The 18,696-nt window shown below is 43.9% G+C and overlaps 1 protein-coding gene across 2 annotated transcripts in view; it reads left to right on the top strand.

Annotated features, from left to right (window-relative positions):
• Positions 1-18,696, top strand: part of enah (ENAH actin regulator) — a 145,138-nt gene that overhangs the window by 110,755 nt on the left and 15,687 nt on the right. The window contains exons 5-7 of one of the 2 annotated variants that reach the window (XM_073493552.1): positions 7,573-7,886; positions 15,538-15,702; positions 18,214-18,548. In XM_073493552.1, the coding sequence (XP_073349653.1) occupies positions 7,573-7,886; positions 15,538-15,702; positions 18,214-18,548 (814 nt within the window). The remainder of the gene's footprint in view (positions 1-7,572; positions 7,887-15,537; positions 15,703-18,213; positions 18,549-18,696) is intronic. The other variant, XM_073493553.1, reaches the window with a different exon arrangement.

The following is an 18,696-nucleotide window of genomic DNA, read 5'->3' as shown; positions in this document are numbered from 1 at the left end:
CAAACTGGAACAACTGTCTTTGAACAGAGGAGGCGGACTAAGACATTACTTATCACCCACCTACAATGCAGTACTGAGTTCTCTCCCCAGACAGCTTAACAACCATTCACATCTGGGCTCACCTAGCCTTAGAAACCCACATGAAGGCCGGTTCATGGACCATGGCAGGTTGGACCAACGACCCACAAGTGGCCCTAAAGACTCTGTCACTCAGAGCTCACACGTGTCCTTAACGACTCTGTAAGGACACTCCCATACTATGTAAGGACACTCCCACACTATGTAAGGACACTCCCACACTATGTAAGGACACTCCCACAGAGTGTTTAAAAGCCTGCAACTCCCCTCCAGTTAGTTAGAAGTGAAGAAGCCTCTTGGATGAGAGGTGAAACGTCTTCAACAAACTGAAACAATTCCAGTTGCCTACGATACAGCACTTACAATTAGCATGACCTTGATGACTGAGAACCTTCATCAACATCCCTAGCACTGGTATATGGCAGTATTTTTGGGGGGAAAAAACCCGAAGTGAAGTAGAAACTATTAAAATCTTAAATAACTGACATTTTTTGTGTCCATTATTTTGTATTAAATGAAAGTGACTGCGGGCATGTTGACTTCCACCTTGTGTTCAGGCTAGTGTGAGCAGTAGAGACGCATATAACTCATATAACTGCCATTCTTAATGAAAGTGTGTTGTACTTGTACAGTTTTGGCAGTGAGAGACGCTGCTCTCATCGTACAGGAATGTGTGCACTGAGAAGGGGGGCGTTACTATCGCATGACATCTTCTGAAGAGCCACACTGTGTAGTAAAGTCATAGACGGCCCCCTGTGAATGACAGGCTCACTGTCCCCTTTGGGTCGTCTGCATGCACATGATTTATCCACAAGAACACACACACACACACACACACATACACACCTCAAACATGTCACACGCACACCTCAAACATGTCATGTATTTTTTACAAATGTAACACATGCACACAACATTCCCTGAAGCAGGAGATCATGACATTCCAAAACAATGTGCGCACACACTTAAAATAACCTGTCTGGAGAGACATGTTTGAAGTGTGTGTGTGTGTGTAGTTTGAATTGCACTGGAGGAAAAAAATGACCAACCAGTGCTGAATATGTTTCATTTATAAGCAGGAATCCCAAAACAACTAAGTCACAACTATGTTGTCCTTCCAGTGTAAATTTGCCCGAGAGTTTAAAAAGCCTCTGAGCTTAGAGACTTTCATCAATGCCAGCACAGCCGTTTAACTACAACAAAAGAAACAACAGTGTAACTAGGTATCAGTACAGCTGAGGTTGCCTCTCTGCTCTAATTACAACAGATTCAGCAAGTCCACCCTCTCACCACACTGAGTGTAATGAGGAAAAATCAGGCAGCGTACAAGACAAATTACATTGACTCCTTTAGTCCAGATTTCTTTGTTAGAAATGTACTCCTGCAGCAGAAGTCCCTCTGGAAACAGATGGCATGGTAGCGCAGATGTTAAGGAGACAGAAAGGCGACAGGTCCAGGAGGCTGAACTGGAAACTCTAAAGAGAAGCATTAGCTGTAGTGACCACCAGAACAGCCACATTTTGTCCCACTAAACACAGGTTAATTTAGCCTTTTCAGACAATATACTAAGACTTCCACAGTGGTTCAAAGTTCTGTGTTTTCCTCTGACACAACAGTTACTCCAGTGAATTCACTTCTTTCTCTGGCTGCAAGATCATTTCTAAAGTTAAGATAGTCATACATTATTCTTTCAATACGGCTATAATCTCCTCCATATGTTTTTCAAAACTCGTCATGTTCTTCAACAAAGGATTTTGCACAAAATCACAAATCTCATTGCCTCAGAGGGCCTTACAACCTGTGCAGTGTACAACCCCCCCTGTCCTTAGACACTTAATTCAAGTAAGGAAAAGCTCCCCAAAAGGGATGGGATCCCTCTCCCAGGACAGACACACATGCATTAGATATTGTGTATACAAAACAGACCAACAAAATCACAGTATACAGATTGCAATGACAAAATATCTCATACAAGTAACTTATAAAATATATGTAGAGCATGTGGATCCAGGAGGACGACTGAGCAGGCTGAGGCATCGCCAAGTGGTACCTGAGCCACACGACCTCCTCTCAAGCATGGTGGCCTCATAAGATTATTATGGGGGAAAAAATCAAGACCAATTTTGATAACACTTTTCATTTTATTATCACTGTTGCCAAGACACTCGTAGACAACAGCTGCCTTGCTAATCAGAGCAATCAACTTGTTTTTGATTGTCCTGTGTTTCCTAAACTCCAGCAGCTTTTCGCTCTGTGTAACAAACCTCACATGATGTTGAACATAAACGATGGTTAGTTACCAGCCAACGTTGCTGCTTGACAAATTGTACCAGCTGTAGCAGCTACAGCCTGCCAGCATTTGGCTGCTGGCTGTTGGCAGTTTTGCCGTCTTAGCACAGAAAGGAGCAATCCGAGTCAAAATGTGGAACCCCTTCTGATCTGCCTGATTAGACTGATTTTAATACCATCGCACCGATATATCATGAGCTGATTTTAATCATGAAGCTGATCTGCTGCTTTTACAGTGCAGAGGATCCCACAGGGACTCATTTTCTATCAGAGGGAATATATTATTGTAGATGGGGGAAGCCCTCAGAGGAGACTGTAAAGTCCTCTGAGACATGGCCCTGCCACGCTTCCATCGCCCATAAATCCAGGTTACCCCTGCAATTCTGTAATTACATCATTGGACTACTGAGACACCGTGAGAACTGGGGCAGTTTTTGTGTGTGTGTGTGTGTGTGTGTGTGTGTGTGTGTGTGTGTGTGTGTGTGTGCAGCCATCCAGCCTTGTATCTTGGGTCAGGTTTGTGATCCAATCTAATCTTTTAAATTTCATTCACTCTTTCTGTCCCTTTATTCTATTCTGCCCGTCTTTCCATCCTCTGGTGTTCTCGCTCTCTGAGTCGATTGAGACAGGAGACAGACTTGGATGGGGAGAAGCCTTATGCTGTGCTCCACTCAATCCTGTATTCTGTAAAAGATATGGGAGTAAGGGAGATTGAGGTGTAGCATACATAAAGAGAGAATCTTCTAAAAATCCCCTTCATACCTCTGGCTGGCATCTTATAGGTCAGGATAATCCTGCAGAGCAGATAGGTGCATCTGAGCTCTCTGCAGCCGTGTCACAGCTAAGCTCTGCGGGTTTGAGGGAATTAGCTGGAGTCCTGCTTATATTCATTTGAATCAGTCATAATGCAAGCAAACACCACATTGGGTAAATTCACTGATTAGATCCTTTCTTCCTGGTGAAGAGGTGTAAAGAGGGGCACACAGAAGGAAGGCTGGTAACATTTTACCTGTTCTTGAAAAGACTGACTGACTTTTGCACATTAGTCATCTTCTTTGTTCAGATTTCCATTATTAACAACCTCTTTATATTATATACATTTGTGGACACCCGGTACAAATGAAATATCTTTCTCTTGTCATAATCATGACAGCCCTGACTGACACATTTTTGATGACTGAGAGGACTCTGAAGGGAAACCTTAGTGTTTGGTTTTACCCTTGCTGCAATCTTAGCAGTTTCTGGAAGCAGAAAATCCAGATTTGTGGATGTAGACTTGGTTGAGCTGAGGAAAGGAATGAGCATTTGGCCCCTCAGAAACATTTTTAAAGTTGCGTCAAACAGAGGATTATACTTTTAGATGCAGTCATTTTCATCCATCAGAAAGGATTTGCTGAAGGAATATTAAAGGACCAAATAAGAGATTATGTTAAACCTTCAATACTGTCTATGGAGACACATGGATTATTTGGACTATGTCAATGAAGCGCTAATGAACACCAACAAACACCAGTCATTTTGATTCATGGCAGCATGTAGACACCTGAAGTACCAGACGTGAAAATGAAATACTGGACCAGCCTCGATTGGATGACGTGTGTGGTCTGTCTAAGGGGCAGTGTAGCCGACCTTAAGGTTGACTTGAAGACAATCAAGTGACCCAAAATGTAGGATGAAAGTATCCTTTTTTTGGCACAAGCACCAGTCAGTCACAACATTAAAATGACTAACGGGTAAAGTGAATATCATTGATCATCTGGTTGCAGTGCAATGTTCTGCTGAGAAACCTTGGGTCCTGACATTCACGTAGATGCCACTTGACATGCACCACCCATTGAATCACCATTGTAAACCAGGTGCACCCCCTCATGGAAACGGATCTCCTGATGCTCCCAGCACAAAGATGCACCCTGCAACACCTCAAACCTGCTGAGGAGTGATCTGAGGAACCTGACAAAGAGCTCATGACATCAACCCAACCTCCAAATGTCCAGTCGTACAAGGAGGCCCCATCGTGGATCAGACTTGGTTCTGGTGGTTCTGACCAGTCTAATCATGGACACAGGTCGTCTAGGGGTGTCCTGTGGTGTCCTGTGGTGTCCTGTGGTGTCTGGCACCGGGGCGTTGCCAGCGGATCCTTTGGGTCCTGTGGGTTGCGAGGTGGGACCTTTATGGATCGAACTTGTTCCGGCAGGTGTCATGGATGCTCAGTCAGTTAGGGGTCTAGGAATTTGGAGGCCAAGTTGATGCCTTGAGCTCTTGTTCAATGCATGAGCAATGAAGAACTTTGCCATCTGTGAAGCAGGGTAGGGTTTTCTGGCACAACTTCACCTACTTCCAAGGTGCGAACAGTAAAGGTCTCAAGGGGTCAAAACTTCAGCAACACTTGTATCCAATGTGTTTTGGATTGTGGATGACCCTGATGAAGGCAGCAAGCTGAAACGTATTTGTCTTTGGACACATTTTTGGTCAGGACTTAAAAGTATTGAAATTCCATCCACAGCTCTATAAATAAGCAACTGATCAAAAAATAAAATGTGATACAGAAAGCCATTTTCTATACCAGGAATAATCAACTTCATAAGCTCTCAAGTTCTAATAAGATCCTATTCCCAGTCTATTTGACACCCTGCCTGGGAAAGTAGCTGAGTATGTGCCAAATCTCTTGATGACCTAATTTGCACAGACTAATGCCAACTGTCTACAAGCGTAAATATCATCATCATCCTGCCAAATGTAGCTTTTGAATTAGGCGAAAGGACAATGACATTTTGTACAAAGTGCAGGTGTATATTTGACACAGACATGATGATATATTGGTTTGTCTGTTGTTTAGTGACTCAAAGGAAGCAGAAGGCGTTGTCACAGCAGCCTGATGCATGAGAACAACTATTCCCAAAGCATACCTTGGGAACACAAACCTGCCAGTCCAAACAAGCCAAGAGATGTGTGTTTGTGTCACTGGTGAAGTGAGGTTTTGTGTGTGTGTCACCAGTGCAGGTGGAAGCAAACGGAGTGTGTTTGCATTAAGCACCATTTATGCTGATGATAGACTTTTAGTTGTGAGTCAGCTTTCAGCAGAACAGGATGAGTGAGGGCAGACGACAGGACGGGATGTGACTTGATGTGTGTGTGTGCGTGTGTGTGTGTGTGTGTGTGTGTGTGTCAGAGAGAGAGTGCATGTTGGCATTTAGCCCCAGTTCCCACCATCTCTCTGCCTGCTTGCGTAATTTATGAATGTAACGCTCACTTATTTACAGCCAATGCAATTTATCACCAAGTAAATCATAGAATGTGACACAACAGTTGACGCTTTCCAATAAAATGAAACTTCCTGGGAACCGTGTGTGTGTGTGTGTGTGTGTGTGTGTGTGTGTGTGTGTGTGTGTGTGTGTGTGTGTGTGTGTGTGTGTGTGTGTGTGTGTGTGTGTGTGTGTGTGTGTGTGTGTGTGAACCTGATAGATTACAACCCACACGCACCTTTCCTGTACTTTATATTTGTTCATAAAAATCCTTCACACTACCTGTCAGTTGCTGTGATGAAGGACGGACTGTGTAGCTCTCTATTTATTCATCTAAATCACACTTGTTAATGTGAGTATGGACCAGTATATTGTTCCTCTCTGTGTCTGGAATCTACTCTACACTATGATATTTATTTTATTCTTTTAATGTTTTTCCATAAAGCACATTTGACTTTTCCTCTCTCTCAAGCTCTGCTGCTGCTGCTGTTGATACTTTCTGCTACTGTTAGCATCCTGTGAAAGCTGTAGTCACATTATTATTCAGTCTGTGCTACATCTATATAATCCATGTTGCATATATAACCTCTGTTGTTTTTATTTGGTCTTGTTCTCATCAGATATTCTTGTACAAACCGCTCTAACAGCAGCACAGTTTCCCCACAGGGATCATAACAGTGTTTTCACCAGATTTCACATAGAGTAAACGGGAAATGGCCTTAAGTCATTTTCACATGCATGCACAGCCACACACACACACACTGCTCACAGTTTACCTCCACTGCTGCTGAAGTGTCACACATGCACTGGTCCTTCTACTGCTGCCTTCTGCTGACACCTAGTGAGCAAACTTGGATCTGCAGGCACAATTTTGTGTTGAAAACCTGCAGGAAACCCTCCCTGAAAACACCATACTACATAATCATTAACTTTACATTTTGCATCAAATTCAAAAACAACCAACATATGAGAGTTTTATCCTTGCCTTTGTTTCCGTATATTCGTCCTCTCACACACACTCTTTGCAGCAGTGTGCAGCCGAGAGAGGCTTTCAGCCACAGGCCATCCTTAACTCAATGTGTGTGTTTGTTAATGTGCCCAAATTTTAGAAAAACTGACTGGTTGCATAACAGCATGGCCATTGTGCCTAAGAGCAATTATTATATAATGACATGTCTTATATAATGACAACAGTGACTGCCTGTGGGTCAGGGGGGTCAAGACAGGCTGACACTAACTTCCTCCTCTTCACTCATTCTGCTTGTCTTTGTCATTTCTTCTCCACATCTGTCCTTCTTCTATCTTTCACCTTACCTGTGTCTTATAATCACTGGTGGTAGTTGACTTCTTTGACAAAGATCATGTGATGACTTCTGGTCCTGGCCCAGAGTAAGCTGGTCAAAGATCAGTTATATTGTGACATTGTAGAAGAGACAATACATTTAGGGCATTAGATACAAGTGGTATGTTGAGAGTTTAGCATTAATTTGTTTTGTCCTCTCCTCTACTGTTTCCTCTCCTCCTGTCCTCTCCTCTACTGTTTCCTCTCCTCCTGTCCTCTGCTCTCTTCCCCTCCTTTGTTTTCTCTTCTCTCCTCTCGTCCTTCTTCTCTTGTCCTCCTCTTCTCTCTTTCCCCCCCTCGTCTCTCCACCTGTCATCCTCTCCTATCTTGTTTTCTCTTGTCTCCTCTGCTCCTCATTTCTTCCTCTCCTCTCTTCCTAACCTCTCCTCTCCTCTACTGTTTCCTCTCCTCCTGTCCTCTCCTCTACTGTTTCCCCTCCTCCTGTCCTCTCCTATCTTGTTTCCTCTGCTCCTCTCTTCTTCCTCTCCTCTTTTCCTAACCTCTCCTCTCCTCTCCTCTCCTCTCCTCTCCTTTGCTCCTGTCATCATCTCCTCTCCTCTCCTCTCCTCTCCTCTCCTTTGCTCCTGTCATCATCTCCTCTCCTCTCCTCTCCTCCTCCAGGCAGCTTCAGGAGCTGCAGAAGCAGAAGGAGATGGAGCGTGAGCATCAGGAGAGGGAGCGTCAGGAGCAGGAGCGCCTGGAGCGAGAGATGCTGGAGCGTGAGCGACAGGAGCGAGAGCGTCAGGAGCTGGAACGTCAGGAGAGGGAGGCGCAGGCGGAGAGGGAGCGAGTGGAGCGAGAGCAGCAGGAGCGCGCCGAGCGTGAGCTGATGGAGAGGGAGAAGGTGGAGAGAGAGCGGATGGAGAGGGAGCAGCAGGAGCAGTTGGACAGAGAGCAGCAGGACTGGGAGAGAGGGAGACGCATCTCCAATGCTGGTGAGTGATGCACTCTGGCTTCCTGCTCACACACACACACACACACACACACACACACACACACACACACACTATGGGTTAGGGTTTGTAAGAGTCAATATTGAGACTGTTGGACATGAAGACAGTTTTGTTTATTTGTAATATCTTCACATTTGAAAATGTTCTTGCTACTCAACACAAATAAAGGAATACAGGTGTTCTTCAGACATTCTGATGCTTGTTTGAAGTCATATGAGAAAAATAGTTCCACTTGTGTACTACTTGACAAAGGCAGACTGCACGCTGCATGGATACATCAGTTATAGTCTATATGGAATAAGGAGCTCTCTTCCTTTATTCATTTCTTTCCAAAGTAAATTTTGAATGGAGGAAGTTTCATATTTCTATCTGTAAGAACTGTGATGCTGATGTTTGGACTGAGATGAGTTTCAGTGTGTCCCAATCCCGTACAACATCCTACCTCTGTACAGTGTACTTTAGTTTACTGTTTAATCTCTGCAACACTCGACCATTGCAATGCACTTCATTCTTGAATTAGCATAATATCCATACACTGCAGTTGATACAAAGCACTGCTGCCAGGCTTTTAACACATACAAAGACACGCAACCACATTACACCAATCACTGCTGCCCTTGACTGGTTACCTCTGAGATTTGATTTTAAGATTTTACTGCTTGTTCTTAAAGCCTTGACTGGTCTGACTCCTGCCTATTTGATTTGCTGACTCCCTGATGAGCCTGACTGCTGCTTGAGAGACTCTGGCAGTGTCCTACTAATGGTTCCAAAAACTCAGCTCGTGACCAAAGGTGACAGGCTTTGACTGTTCGGGCCCCTCAGCTCTGGAACAACGTGCCTGGGGATCAGGCAGGCAGACTTAGTCTCCTCGTTTAAATCTCTTCTACAAACTCACTTTTGTCTTGTGGCTTTTTCTTAACTGATGGTTTTGTTATTTTAAAAAAAGAGAAAAATCCAGGCACTTCTTCAGAAGGCTGTTCGTGCTGCTATGCGTGGGTTTCTACTCAGCTCATTTTTAACATGCATTGTGATTCTTTATTATTTTATTTCAGTATGAAATAGGCATCTAAATAAAGGCTTTTTAACCTTTTTTCCAGAAAAGTGCCTTGGGCTTTCTTTAGTTTTTTTAACTTCGGTGTTCCCTACCAAAGAGCACCTTCATCACATTTTTTTCCTGAGTCCTCAAGTCTTTTTCTTTATGAAGAGTGTTATTTGCAGTTTTACAATCCATGCTGTAATGCATGTCAGTCAAACGGACTTTAGAGCAACCTACCAATTCCATTTCTCAAATGAACATCACAATATTTTTCCAAGCCTGTGATTGTTCTGTTATACGTACTGAACTGTGAATACACAACATACTCCATACTAATGTATGGAGTTGGGACAGAGAATTCATCTGGGGCAGCAAGTTGAACTCACAGATGGTAAAAACATGTTCAGCAGTCAGCTGAGATGCCGACTGAAAGTGTCTTTAATTTAGGTTCAATCCTTGTCCAGTAAATCTATCTATTGCTTAGAGTAGCTCCTAATACTGAGGCATGAATTGTGCAGGAAGGTGCTGTTGAATGATTATCTCACACTCTAGTGACAGTCTAAAGTTTCAGATGAACATGCTTCCAATAAAGCGAGCTCCTCTCAGTCCAAAACACTCCAAAAAGGCCACTAGATGCAGAATGCAGCATTGGAGATCTGATTGGAGACGTTTTCTGTCTCTTCTGCATTTCCCAGTCAGTGCAGGACACTCTGCTCATCTGCCCATAGGCTGGACAGGCGCTATGAACAGATTGCTAAGGCACTGGGGCATGGGGGAAATGAATGTGTGAGTCTTTGCACGTGACTTGAGTGAGTGCATTATTTTTGAAAACGCTGCTAGCTCTTACACCAGTTCCACACACACACTGCTTCTGGCTTCACACACAAACACACACACACACATACAAAAATATAATGAAGACATAATTGTGATAGTGTGCAGAACAGCTTGGTGTGGGAGGAAGTAATTATAATAATAATATTCTTCTTAAAAATCTCACTTTGATAATCATCCTTGCCGGTGAACTTAGAATATCATCATTTTGAATTGTTGAACGCTCCCAGCTCACCTCAGCCTCAGTCAGGTTTAAGAGATGAAATATCTTAACACACTTAAATCCAGCAGCAGGGAGCAGAAGGAGCCACAGGTGGGTCACACTCCACTCTGATGAGGAGCTGGAGCTGTCATGGATCAGGCTGTGGTCATGTGACAGGAAGGGAAGTTTAGGACTGGGTCAGTAGGGAAGGCAGCGTTGTGTGACACGCCTCAGTGCCATGATCAACCTATTAGCATGCATGCATAAACACACACACACAGGCACACACAGTTCGGTGGTGTTACTCAGAGGCTAAAAATACATCATCATGGAGAAGGCTGGTGAGACCCCCAGGGGTGTGTGTGTGTGTGTGTGTGTGTGTGTGTGTGTGTGTGTGTGTGTGTGTGTGTGTGTGTCCGTTGTGTGCGTGTGTGCGTGTGTGCGTGCGTAAGCATGTGAATGCCCCAGGACCTTTTCACATGTCATACACAATAACACACAGAAAACAAGCACACTGGATCACACAGGAATGCATGAGCACACACATGTTCTTTTTGAACATGGGAGTCTGTTGGGTTTGCTGTGAGCTTGTGATTTAACATTTAATGCTCCATAGTCCTGTTTCTCTCTTACAGGATAACTGTGTGTGTGTGTGTATCTGTACTGTATCTTCTATCTTATGAGTTACACAGTTACACTGAAGTCAATGAAGTGCCTGCTGCTAACGCTTGATGAGCTCAAGTGTCTCTGTAACTGTGAAACTGTCACTGTTGTGTTTTCAAAATTGACAGACAAGTTGTCCTTAGAGCCACTCACTAGTCTGGTTCACTCTCACCCATTTTTGCTGAAATAAGTTGTTATTTTCTACTTTTTGCAGTTTTTTGATTAGAAACTGGAGTCCTGATGGTCAAAACACATTTCAGAAAACACAGCGTTTCACAGAATGCAATGTTTCACAAAACGCACAACAACATTAAGAACACATGATGACATTTCAGAAAATGCAACATAACACAACAAGGCTCTGGCCCCTTTTCACAGCAGTACATTGCTTAGCCTCCTACACTCAGTCTGGTTCTCCAAACTGGGGATGATCAGACTGCCATCGACTGTAGGTAACAAACTGACTGTGGATGAATTCCTCATACAGCCACTTCAAAAGCTATTTCTTTAAATTGTCTGTGGAACCCTGAGGGCACAATTAAAAGAATTGTTACTGTGTTTTCTGAAATGTTGTTGTGCGTTGACACTGCTGAGTACGTCTTACAAACTAAATACGTTTTTTTTAAAAAGACACATTTGCTGGACACATTTCTCGAACTTAGACATTAACAGTAAAATTGTAAATGTGAAGGTGACCCTATTCTGAGTGTACTGTTCTTTGACCTTTGCCAACCCTTCAGAAATCAGCTTCACTCAGTAACTGTGTTTGTTTTCAGCCCATAATCGCGAGAATGTCTTGCGTTTCCTCTGTTGCACACACACTCATCACTTCTGCACAGTAGTCTGTATCTGAAACTTGACCTATTGTTCTTCGACATTGATTTTGAGCATGTTTAAGTGTTCAATCTATACAGTGTTTTCAGACTTTATGTTATGGATGTTACATACAGGTGTATGTTTTTTCTGTTAAATATATTTTTTTATTTAAGGGGGTTTGGTGGATCTACTTGACCACCATGCTTTTGCTTGTTTGTTCCTGCTTTATTATGTTGGAGTTTCTCCCTACAGTCTCGTTGGTTTGGTTCAGAGGAGCTTGGCTGCAGTATGGCTTTGACGTCTTCTCATGTGTGTGCATGTGCGCTTAATATTCTTGTGTGCACGTGTCCAGCTCTCCATGTAATCAGCGTGTTCCGATGGTGTGATGATTGTTGTGGAATGGCAGAGCAAAGCTGGGGCCTCTCTGTCACATGACCCGCCCAGAGCTACAGAGGGACGGAGAGCGAGAGAGAGAAATACGAGGGGGTGGTGGACTGATGAAGAAGGAGGAAAAAGGTCAGAATTTAGTGAAAGAAGAAGAGGATGAGTAGTGTGGTAGTGGTGAAGAGCAGTGGGTTGATGGAAACAAAGATGGAAACATTAGTAGAAGACAGAGGAAGACACAAACTGAACAGGTTACTGTAAAAGAGATGTATAAGAGAAAAATTGGGTGTGTAGTGGAGTGGAAGTTGAAATGAATGTTGACTCCAGTTAGAAGAGGTTAAATGGTAACTTCAGCATGAGTTGTCAAAATGTTCAGCCGGGAGAAGAAAAAAAACGTTGCAAAAGAGCCAGGCAGTCTGATGAATCCATCCGTTCATCTGTCTTGTGACTGCTGGTTAGGTGTTCATGTGAATTGCAGTACTGTTCCTGCTACGTTTGTGTGTGTGTGTCTGACCTCGCACCATCAGGTCAAGGTGGTGGTGTGTATGTGAGAAAGAAAATGAGTGTGTTATATCTGATTATGCATGCATCTGTATGTGCAGATCTGAACCCAGTCTGTGAGTTGCTGTGTGATTTAGGCGCTCTGCAAGAAGGGAAAAAAGGTGTAATGGACATATCCCTTCAACCATATAGCATTAAGTATAAGACAGAAACTGTGCCCAGAAGAACATGCAATTAACTGTATAAGAAATAGAAGTCTGAATATTATGTCAGTGCAAAAAACATTAAATCCAGTCATGAGAATAAGGACTGCAGGAATGTGTAGAATTACATCACAAGCAAGGGGAAGTGGAGCAGAAGGTGACCAGAGGATTAACACATGTACACCATCCCCACACACACACAAAACATATGGCTCCATACAACACCGTCCAGGCTACACTAAGCGTAAGAGTAGCAAAAACACAATCAAGGTAATTAGTTAGAGAGGGCTCAACTCAACTGGGATAAACACACAATAAAACAGAGGAGGGATTTAGGACAAAGTTAACACTTTTAAATGATGTCAGACAGTAAGTCCTCCCAGCCGCTCCTTTAAAAACAACATAGGAAGATCTGTGAAGTTGAGAGGTGGGTGTAGCGAACTAAAAAGAAGTTTAAGATAGTAAGGATTAAAAGTAACAATGAGGCTACCAACAAAACCAAACAGAGCTTCAATTATTTGTCCCTTCCATAAGTGACTCAGGTAAAATGCGAACCTGGCACTGCTAACCAACCCCAACACTACCCACTGTACTGGAAATGTACAGAAAAGGATGAGGCAAAACTATGACGTTACACAAGATGCCAGTAACATTTGCTGTAGTAGACTCATGAGAACAGGGTCTGATGTTGGCCAGAAGGGTTCACTTGCACTATCATCAACAACAACACCTCACAGAAGATATCAGCCGCCAGAGCACTTATTTTAGGTTGTATTTGGATTTACTACTGAGCTAAATGTAAATAGCAGTATGCAAGCTTGTTTACAATGACAATGCTAACATGCTAATGCTAAGCAGGTATAATGTTTACCAGGGTTCTCAATCATAGTTTAGTGTATTTGCAAATGAGCACTAAACCTAATGTACAGCTGAGGCTGATGAGGGTGTCATTAGTTGTGCAGGTCAGAACCCAAAGATTGGGAAAATCTAAGTTTTGACATGGTGCTGGCATGAGATGCCAAGTCAGGGGATCGCTCATGTCAGTGTGATTCACCCTCAGGACACCATGAATGTCTGTACAAATTTTCATGTCAATCCATCAAGTAGATGTTTAGTTATTTTAGTCTGGACCGACAGACGGACCAAAGTTGCCATCCCTAGATCTGTGAAGTGAAGTGAGGCGAGATTGAAAAGTTTAATGTCGAGCTTACATCAAAATGAAAATTTTCTTAGACTTAACAGCTGAAACAAAAACATGACTCGGCCCGTGTTCAACCTGGTATGCTCTTTTGTGTAGTGATCTCCACTAAATAGCCACCTGCAATTTCATGCATGTTTTTTTGGTGTCAAGACTGATGTGAAGATACAATCTGGATGTGCCAATAAACAAATGGGCTGGCAGTCTGGACAAGGTCAAAGATAAGCTGCAAGTCTTCATTTGTGCATAAGTTCCCAGGTGTCAGGGTGCCAACTAAACTTTGATTGGATGAAAGACATCTGTGTATGAATGTACTGTCGTCTTCTTTACAATTCATTTTCAGCAATGTCCTGCCACAAACCAGGTGTAAAGACAAGAGGGCTGACTACCAGGAACTTTACAGGATGATCATACTTGTAAAGAGTTCAACTGGGTTTCAAAAGCTCACTCAAACAGATCAGGCAAAGAGACCAAGAGGATCATGTACACACACAGTTTAATTTAGGAGCAGTTTGTTTTCATGTTTGAAAGGGATTTTGGATCCAGAGTTAAGTTACTCTGTGTACAGGTTCAACTGTTAAATATTTTACTGGCTTCCTTTGGTTTGATAAGCTCTGTATTAATGGGTGCTTGTTGGGTAAATGTGGCTGAATTCTTCATATGATCTGATGTCCCTCTGCAGATTGAGCAGGCTTGATGACGTTGCTGATGAGTTGCATCTACAGTACTTGGTTACTTTTCTATGGCTGTGTGCTACATGGTAAACTATTGCTCCTCTGATTTTCCTCCATTTGTTTCCCCCTCTTTTCTCGCGCGAACAACACTATGAAAGCTTTGTGTCTCTGGCGCTGTCACAGTGCTAACACCTGTCCACTAACACAGTAGCATCACCTCAGTCCGAGAAAATACACAGAACCTGGAAAAAAACTTTGGTAAAGCTCTGTGCTGGTTTTTCCTGCTTCATCTGCCCCCTTCTCTTTTTTCCTCCCTCCCTCCTTCCTTCTCTCTTTCCTGACCTGCTGTCTTTCCCCTCTGTGTGCATGACGGCTGCTTCCTTCCGGCCTTCTTTCCTTCCTTCCGTCGCTCCCTCCCTTCTGTCCTGTCTTGTCCTTGGTTTGTCCATTCACGTGGCGCATATTTAGCATTCGAAAGTACCCTGTACACTCCCACGCCTCAGGAGTACAACAGGACGTCCTCCACACCTGTATCTCCATCCACACCCAACTACCCAGCTCCTGGGACGCCGTCACCCTCCTCCACCACTCCCCCAACCCCACCTCTAAGGCATTCAGCCTCCCGATTCGCCACCTCACTCGGTTCTGCCTTCCACCCAGTCCTGCCTCACTACGCCACAGTACCGAGGCGACAGCAAGCCCTTCCTCAAGCCCCGCCTCCTGCTCCCGCTCCAGTTCCCACCCCAGCCCCACCTCCACCACCCAAGTCTGTGGTGTGGTCAGCTTGCAACTTCACTCCCCTGCCCCCCTCACCCCCTGTCATGATAAGCAGCCCCCCAGGGAAGGCTGCCGGTCCACGGCCGCTCATCCCCATCGCAGCACCTTCCCCTCTCAGCCAGAAGCCGCCCTCGCCGGCCCCAAACGGCCCGCCCATGTTCCCCGCACCTTCTCCTGTGACCATCCCATACAGTCACACCCCTATCGGTATCTCTTGCCCCACCCCACCTCCCCCACCTGCCACGCCCCCTCTCTCCTCACCCATAGCTCCCCTTCCGTCTTCCTCCTCCGTCTCGTCTCCCCCCTCCTCATCCCAGGCTCCTGGTGTGCCCTCTCCCTCCACAGCACCCCCTGCTGCTGCAGCCGCCGCCACCTCTGCCTCTGCTGAGCACCTCTCCCTCCCTGTGGGCCTGGGCCTGGGCCTGTCGGGGCCGGGGGAGCCGGACACAGCTACAGGCGCAGAGCCCCACCTGCCACAGTGGGGCTCCACCTGTCAACCCCAGCCCCAGGGTAAGGCCTCCAGTCCGGACTCATGTCTCTCTTTCTCACTGCCTCTCCCCTCTGCCTTTCACCACTGACTCACACACTAATAGGGGGCTGTTGGATCTGTTACCTTCCTACTGAACTGGCCTCAGCAAAAAGTGAGACCCATGATACAGGCTGATAGGCAGCCTGACATCACAACAGCTGCTTTGGTGACTTTTCTGGGATCTCGTTCAGACCTGTCTAACTTCTTTGTCAGTCTCATAAAGTGCATGTATGTCCATGTGCCTGCTGCTTAAAGGTCTTGGCTGGCTGACTGTTCATTAGATATGAAACATGTCTGGTCTCTCAGTGTGGCATGTCTGTCCATTTGATAGCAATCTGTTATTACATGGATACCGATCACTGACTGGTTTTTCATCTCTGGATCGTTTTTCACTTGTCAATCCATCTCTTAACCAAAATTCAGCCTTTTTTTTCGCCTCTGTTGAACATTTTGCTGTTTGATTTTCCCTCATTTGGCTCTTTGCTGCAACTCGTGTAGTCAGAGTGCAGTCAATCAAACTTATGATGAACAAATTGTCATTACCATGTAGGTGTTAACAGTATTCTAATTGATTTCCCAAAGTAAGGTTTCCAAATTTGGAAACGACAGCAAACATTTCAAAGTTTTCTGGTATATCTCCTTATATTTCATGAATATTAATGTGCTCAAATTTGTGCTCTAAGTTGGGTAACACCTTATAATAACCATTATACTATCCATCATTAATAAATGGAAAACAATAATTTATTAAACTTAAGTTCATTTTTATTTTACTCTTAACAAAGAAATGCTTTATAAAACATGTATTTAACAGTTGTGTATTGTAAAGTTGCAACTGATGTTTATAATACTTTGTAAATGGTTAATTAATACTGTGTAGTTCATCTGGTGGCCATTTTAAAGTTGCAGCTGATGTTGATAAACCTTTACAGTTGCTTAATAGAAGGTGTTTAAAGTATCTCAGTGTTTGTTGCCAGTGAACAAACTATTAAATAAAGTTAAATGACATATAAATGTTTCACTTATTAATGATGCTTATTATAAAGTGTTACCCTCAGTTGTTCTTGCTCGATCATTTATAGATTTTGAACTTCAAATTACTCTTAAAATAAACCCAGCAGTATTTTCATGCACACCAGCGCTCCACTGGCCTTTATCCCTTGACATTTCTCTTATTAGCCACAGGAGGTGTTCTACTGACCTTTGACCTCACGCATCATCAAACTGGAAGGGACTAGTTTAATATTGATCACAGCACAGGATGGTCACAGTCCGTCACAGATTATTGATCAGGGATTAAAGTCTATGATGAGAAATGGGAGCAGCACGATTATTATCATCATCAGATGTAAAGGAATCTTATTCTTATTCTTTATAAAAAGGACAAGACTGGTTTAGTTGATTAGATTACAAATGTGATCGTCTTTTGTCAGCCTATCAGATAAGATGTCTGTCATATTTAGGCAGTTATTAAATGTTATTTACCTCAATATGACGGCTGCCTGAGATCCATCCTTGTGTGTTCTGAGTGTGTCATTCAGAGTGTGTGTCCGTGATTTAATGCTCAGTGTTGATTGTTTTGTCTCTGCCATTTTTTATTTCAACATACACCTTCCAGGGGAGGTTGGGCTTTTAATAAACTGATGTTTATTGTATATCATTTTAATTATTGTGAGTTTCCTCAGTCACTACAAACCCTATCACTACTACTCACTAACGCTGCATGTTGATAAAATCAGATTTGCTGTGATATGATGTGGCATGCTGTCATACTTTATATGTGTGTTCCATGTTCTTTCATTTGAAAATGGCATCCACCATCATTGTACTTCAAACGTGATGACAAAGGCGCTTAATCAGGCTGAAACGCAGTTTGATGCTGCTGTGCTGTTCGGGTTTTAACAGGTATATCAACTGCTAAATAATGCACTGATGTATGGAAGAGGAGCATTTGACAGGAAGCAGATAGAAAGAGATGTACAAGAAAATTGACTCTCCTTCCAAAGTGAAACCAGTCGATGCTAAAGTTAATGTCCAATGATCCAAGACAAAGTTGGGATGCTGTGGATCTTCTCTCTTTATGTGTCGCTTGTATCAAATTTAAGTGTTCTCGGTTTGAACATTGAAGGTCTTGTCTTCGTCCTGTATTCAGTTGAATGTTGGACGGATGGAAGGATTTGCAGATCATTGCATTCTGTTTTTATTAACAAGTTACACAGCATCCCAGCTTTTTTGGAATTAGGGGTGTGTTTGGAAAATGAGTGAATTCAGTAATCCTAATCCAGTCTACAGACGTGTCCCTCAACACAGATTAACAGTGAGCAGGTAGATCCAGTGTCAGGTTTAATGATGAACTGAATTCAGGCTCAGTTTAGAGTTTCCATGTAGTTTTTTCTCTTGAATGTTTTTTTAAAAAATGACAGTTTGAATTAAATTTTCCCTCCCTGTGTCTTCGCCCATCCCCCATCCTCTATCCCTTCCCCCCCTAACAGACGTGGTGCAGACCCCAGGGTTGGCCACCCCAACCCCTCCCCCACCTCCACCCCTGCCACCCGGCTCCACTGTGACCTCAGCGGCCGCCACCCCAGCCGCCACCCCCACCACCCCATCCGGCCACCCTCCCCCACCCCCACCTCCTCCACTCCCTCCTACACTGACCCCAGGCGGGACACCCCCTCCTCCACCAGGCCCACCTCCTCCTCCCGGAGCCCCACTCCCACCCCCAGCGCCTCCCCTTCCCGCCGGACTGTTCTCTCCTGCGGAGGACCGCCCCATCTCAGGTCTGGCCGCTGCACTCGCCGGAGCCAAGCTGCGCAAAGTGCCAAGGGTGAGCGCCTCATTGGTTATTTGATCAATGGAAGGTTTGACAATCCATGTCTATACTCACATAGCTCTCATGTATATATACTTGTAAAGTGTAGATGTGTATATATATGTATATATATATATATATATATATATATATATATATATAT

This window comes from Pagrus major, chromosome 22 (assembly GCF_040436345.1).
Source record: "Pagrus major chromosome 22, Pma_NU_1.0".
NCBI classification, from domain to species: domain Eukaryota; kingdom Metazoa; phylum Chordata; class Actinopteri; order Spariformes; family Sparidae; genus Pagrus; species Pagrus major.
The sequence above is the reverse complement of the archived record's forward strand: the minus strand, read 5'-3'. Positions and strand labels throughout refer to the sequence as shown.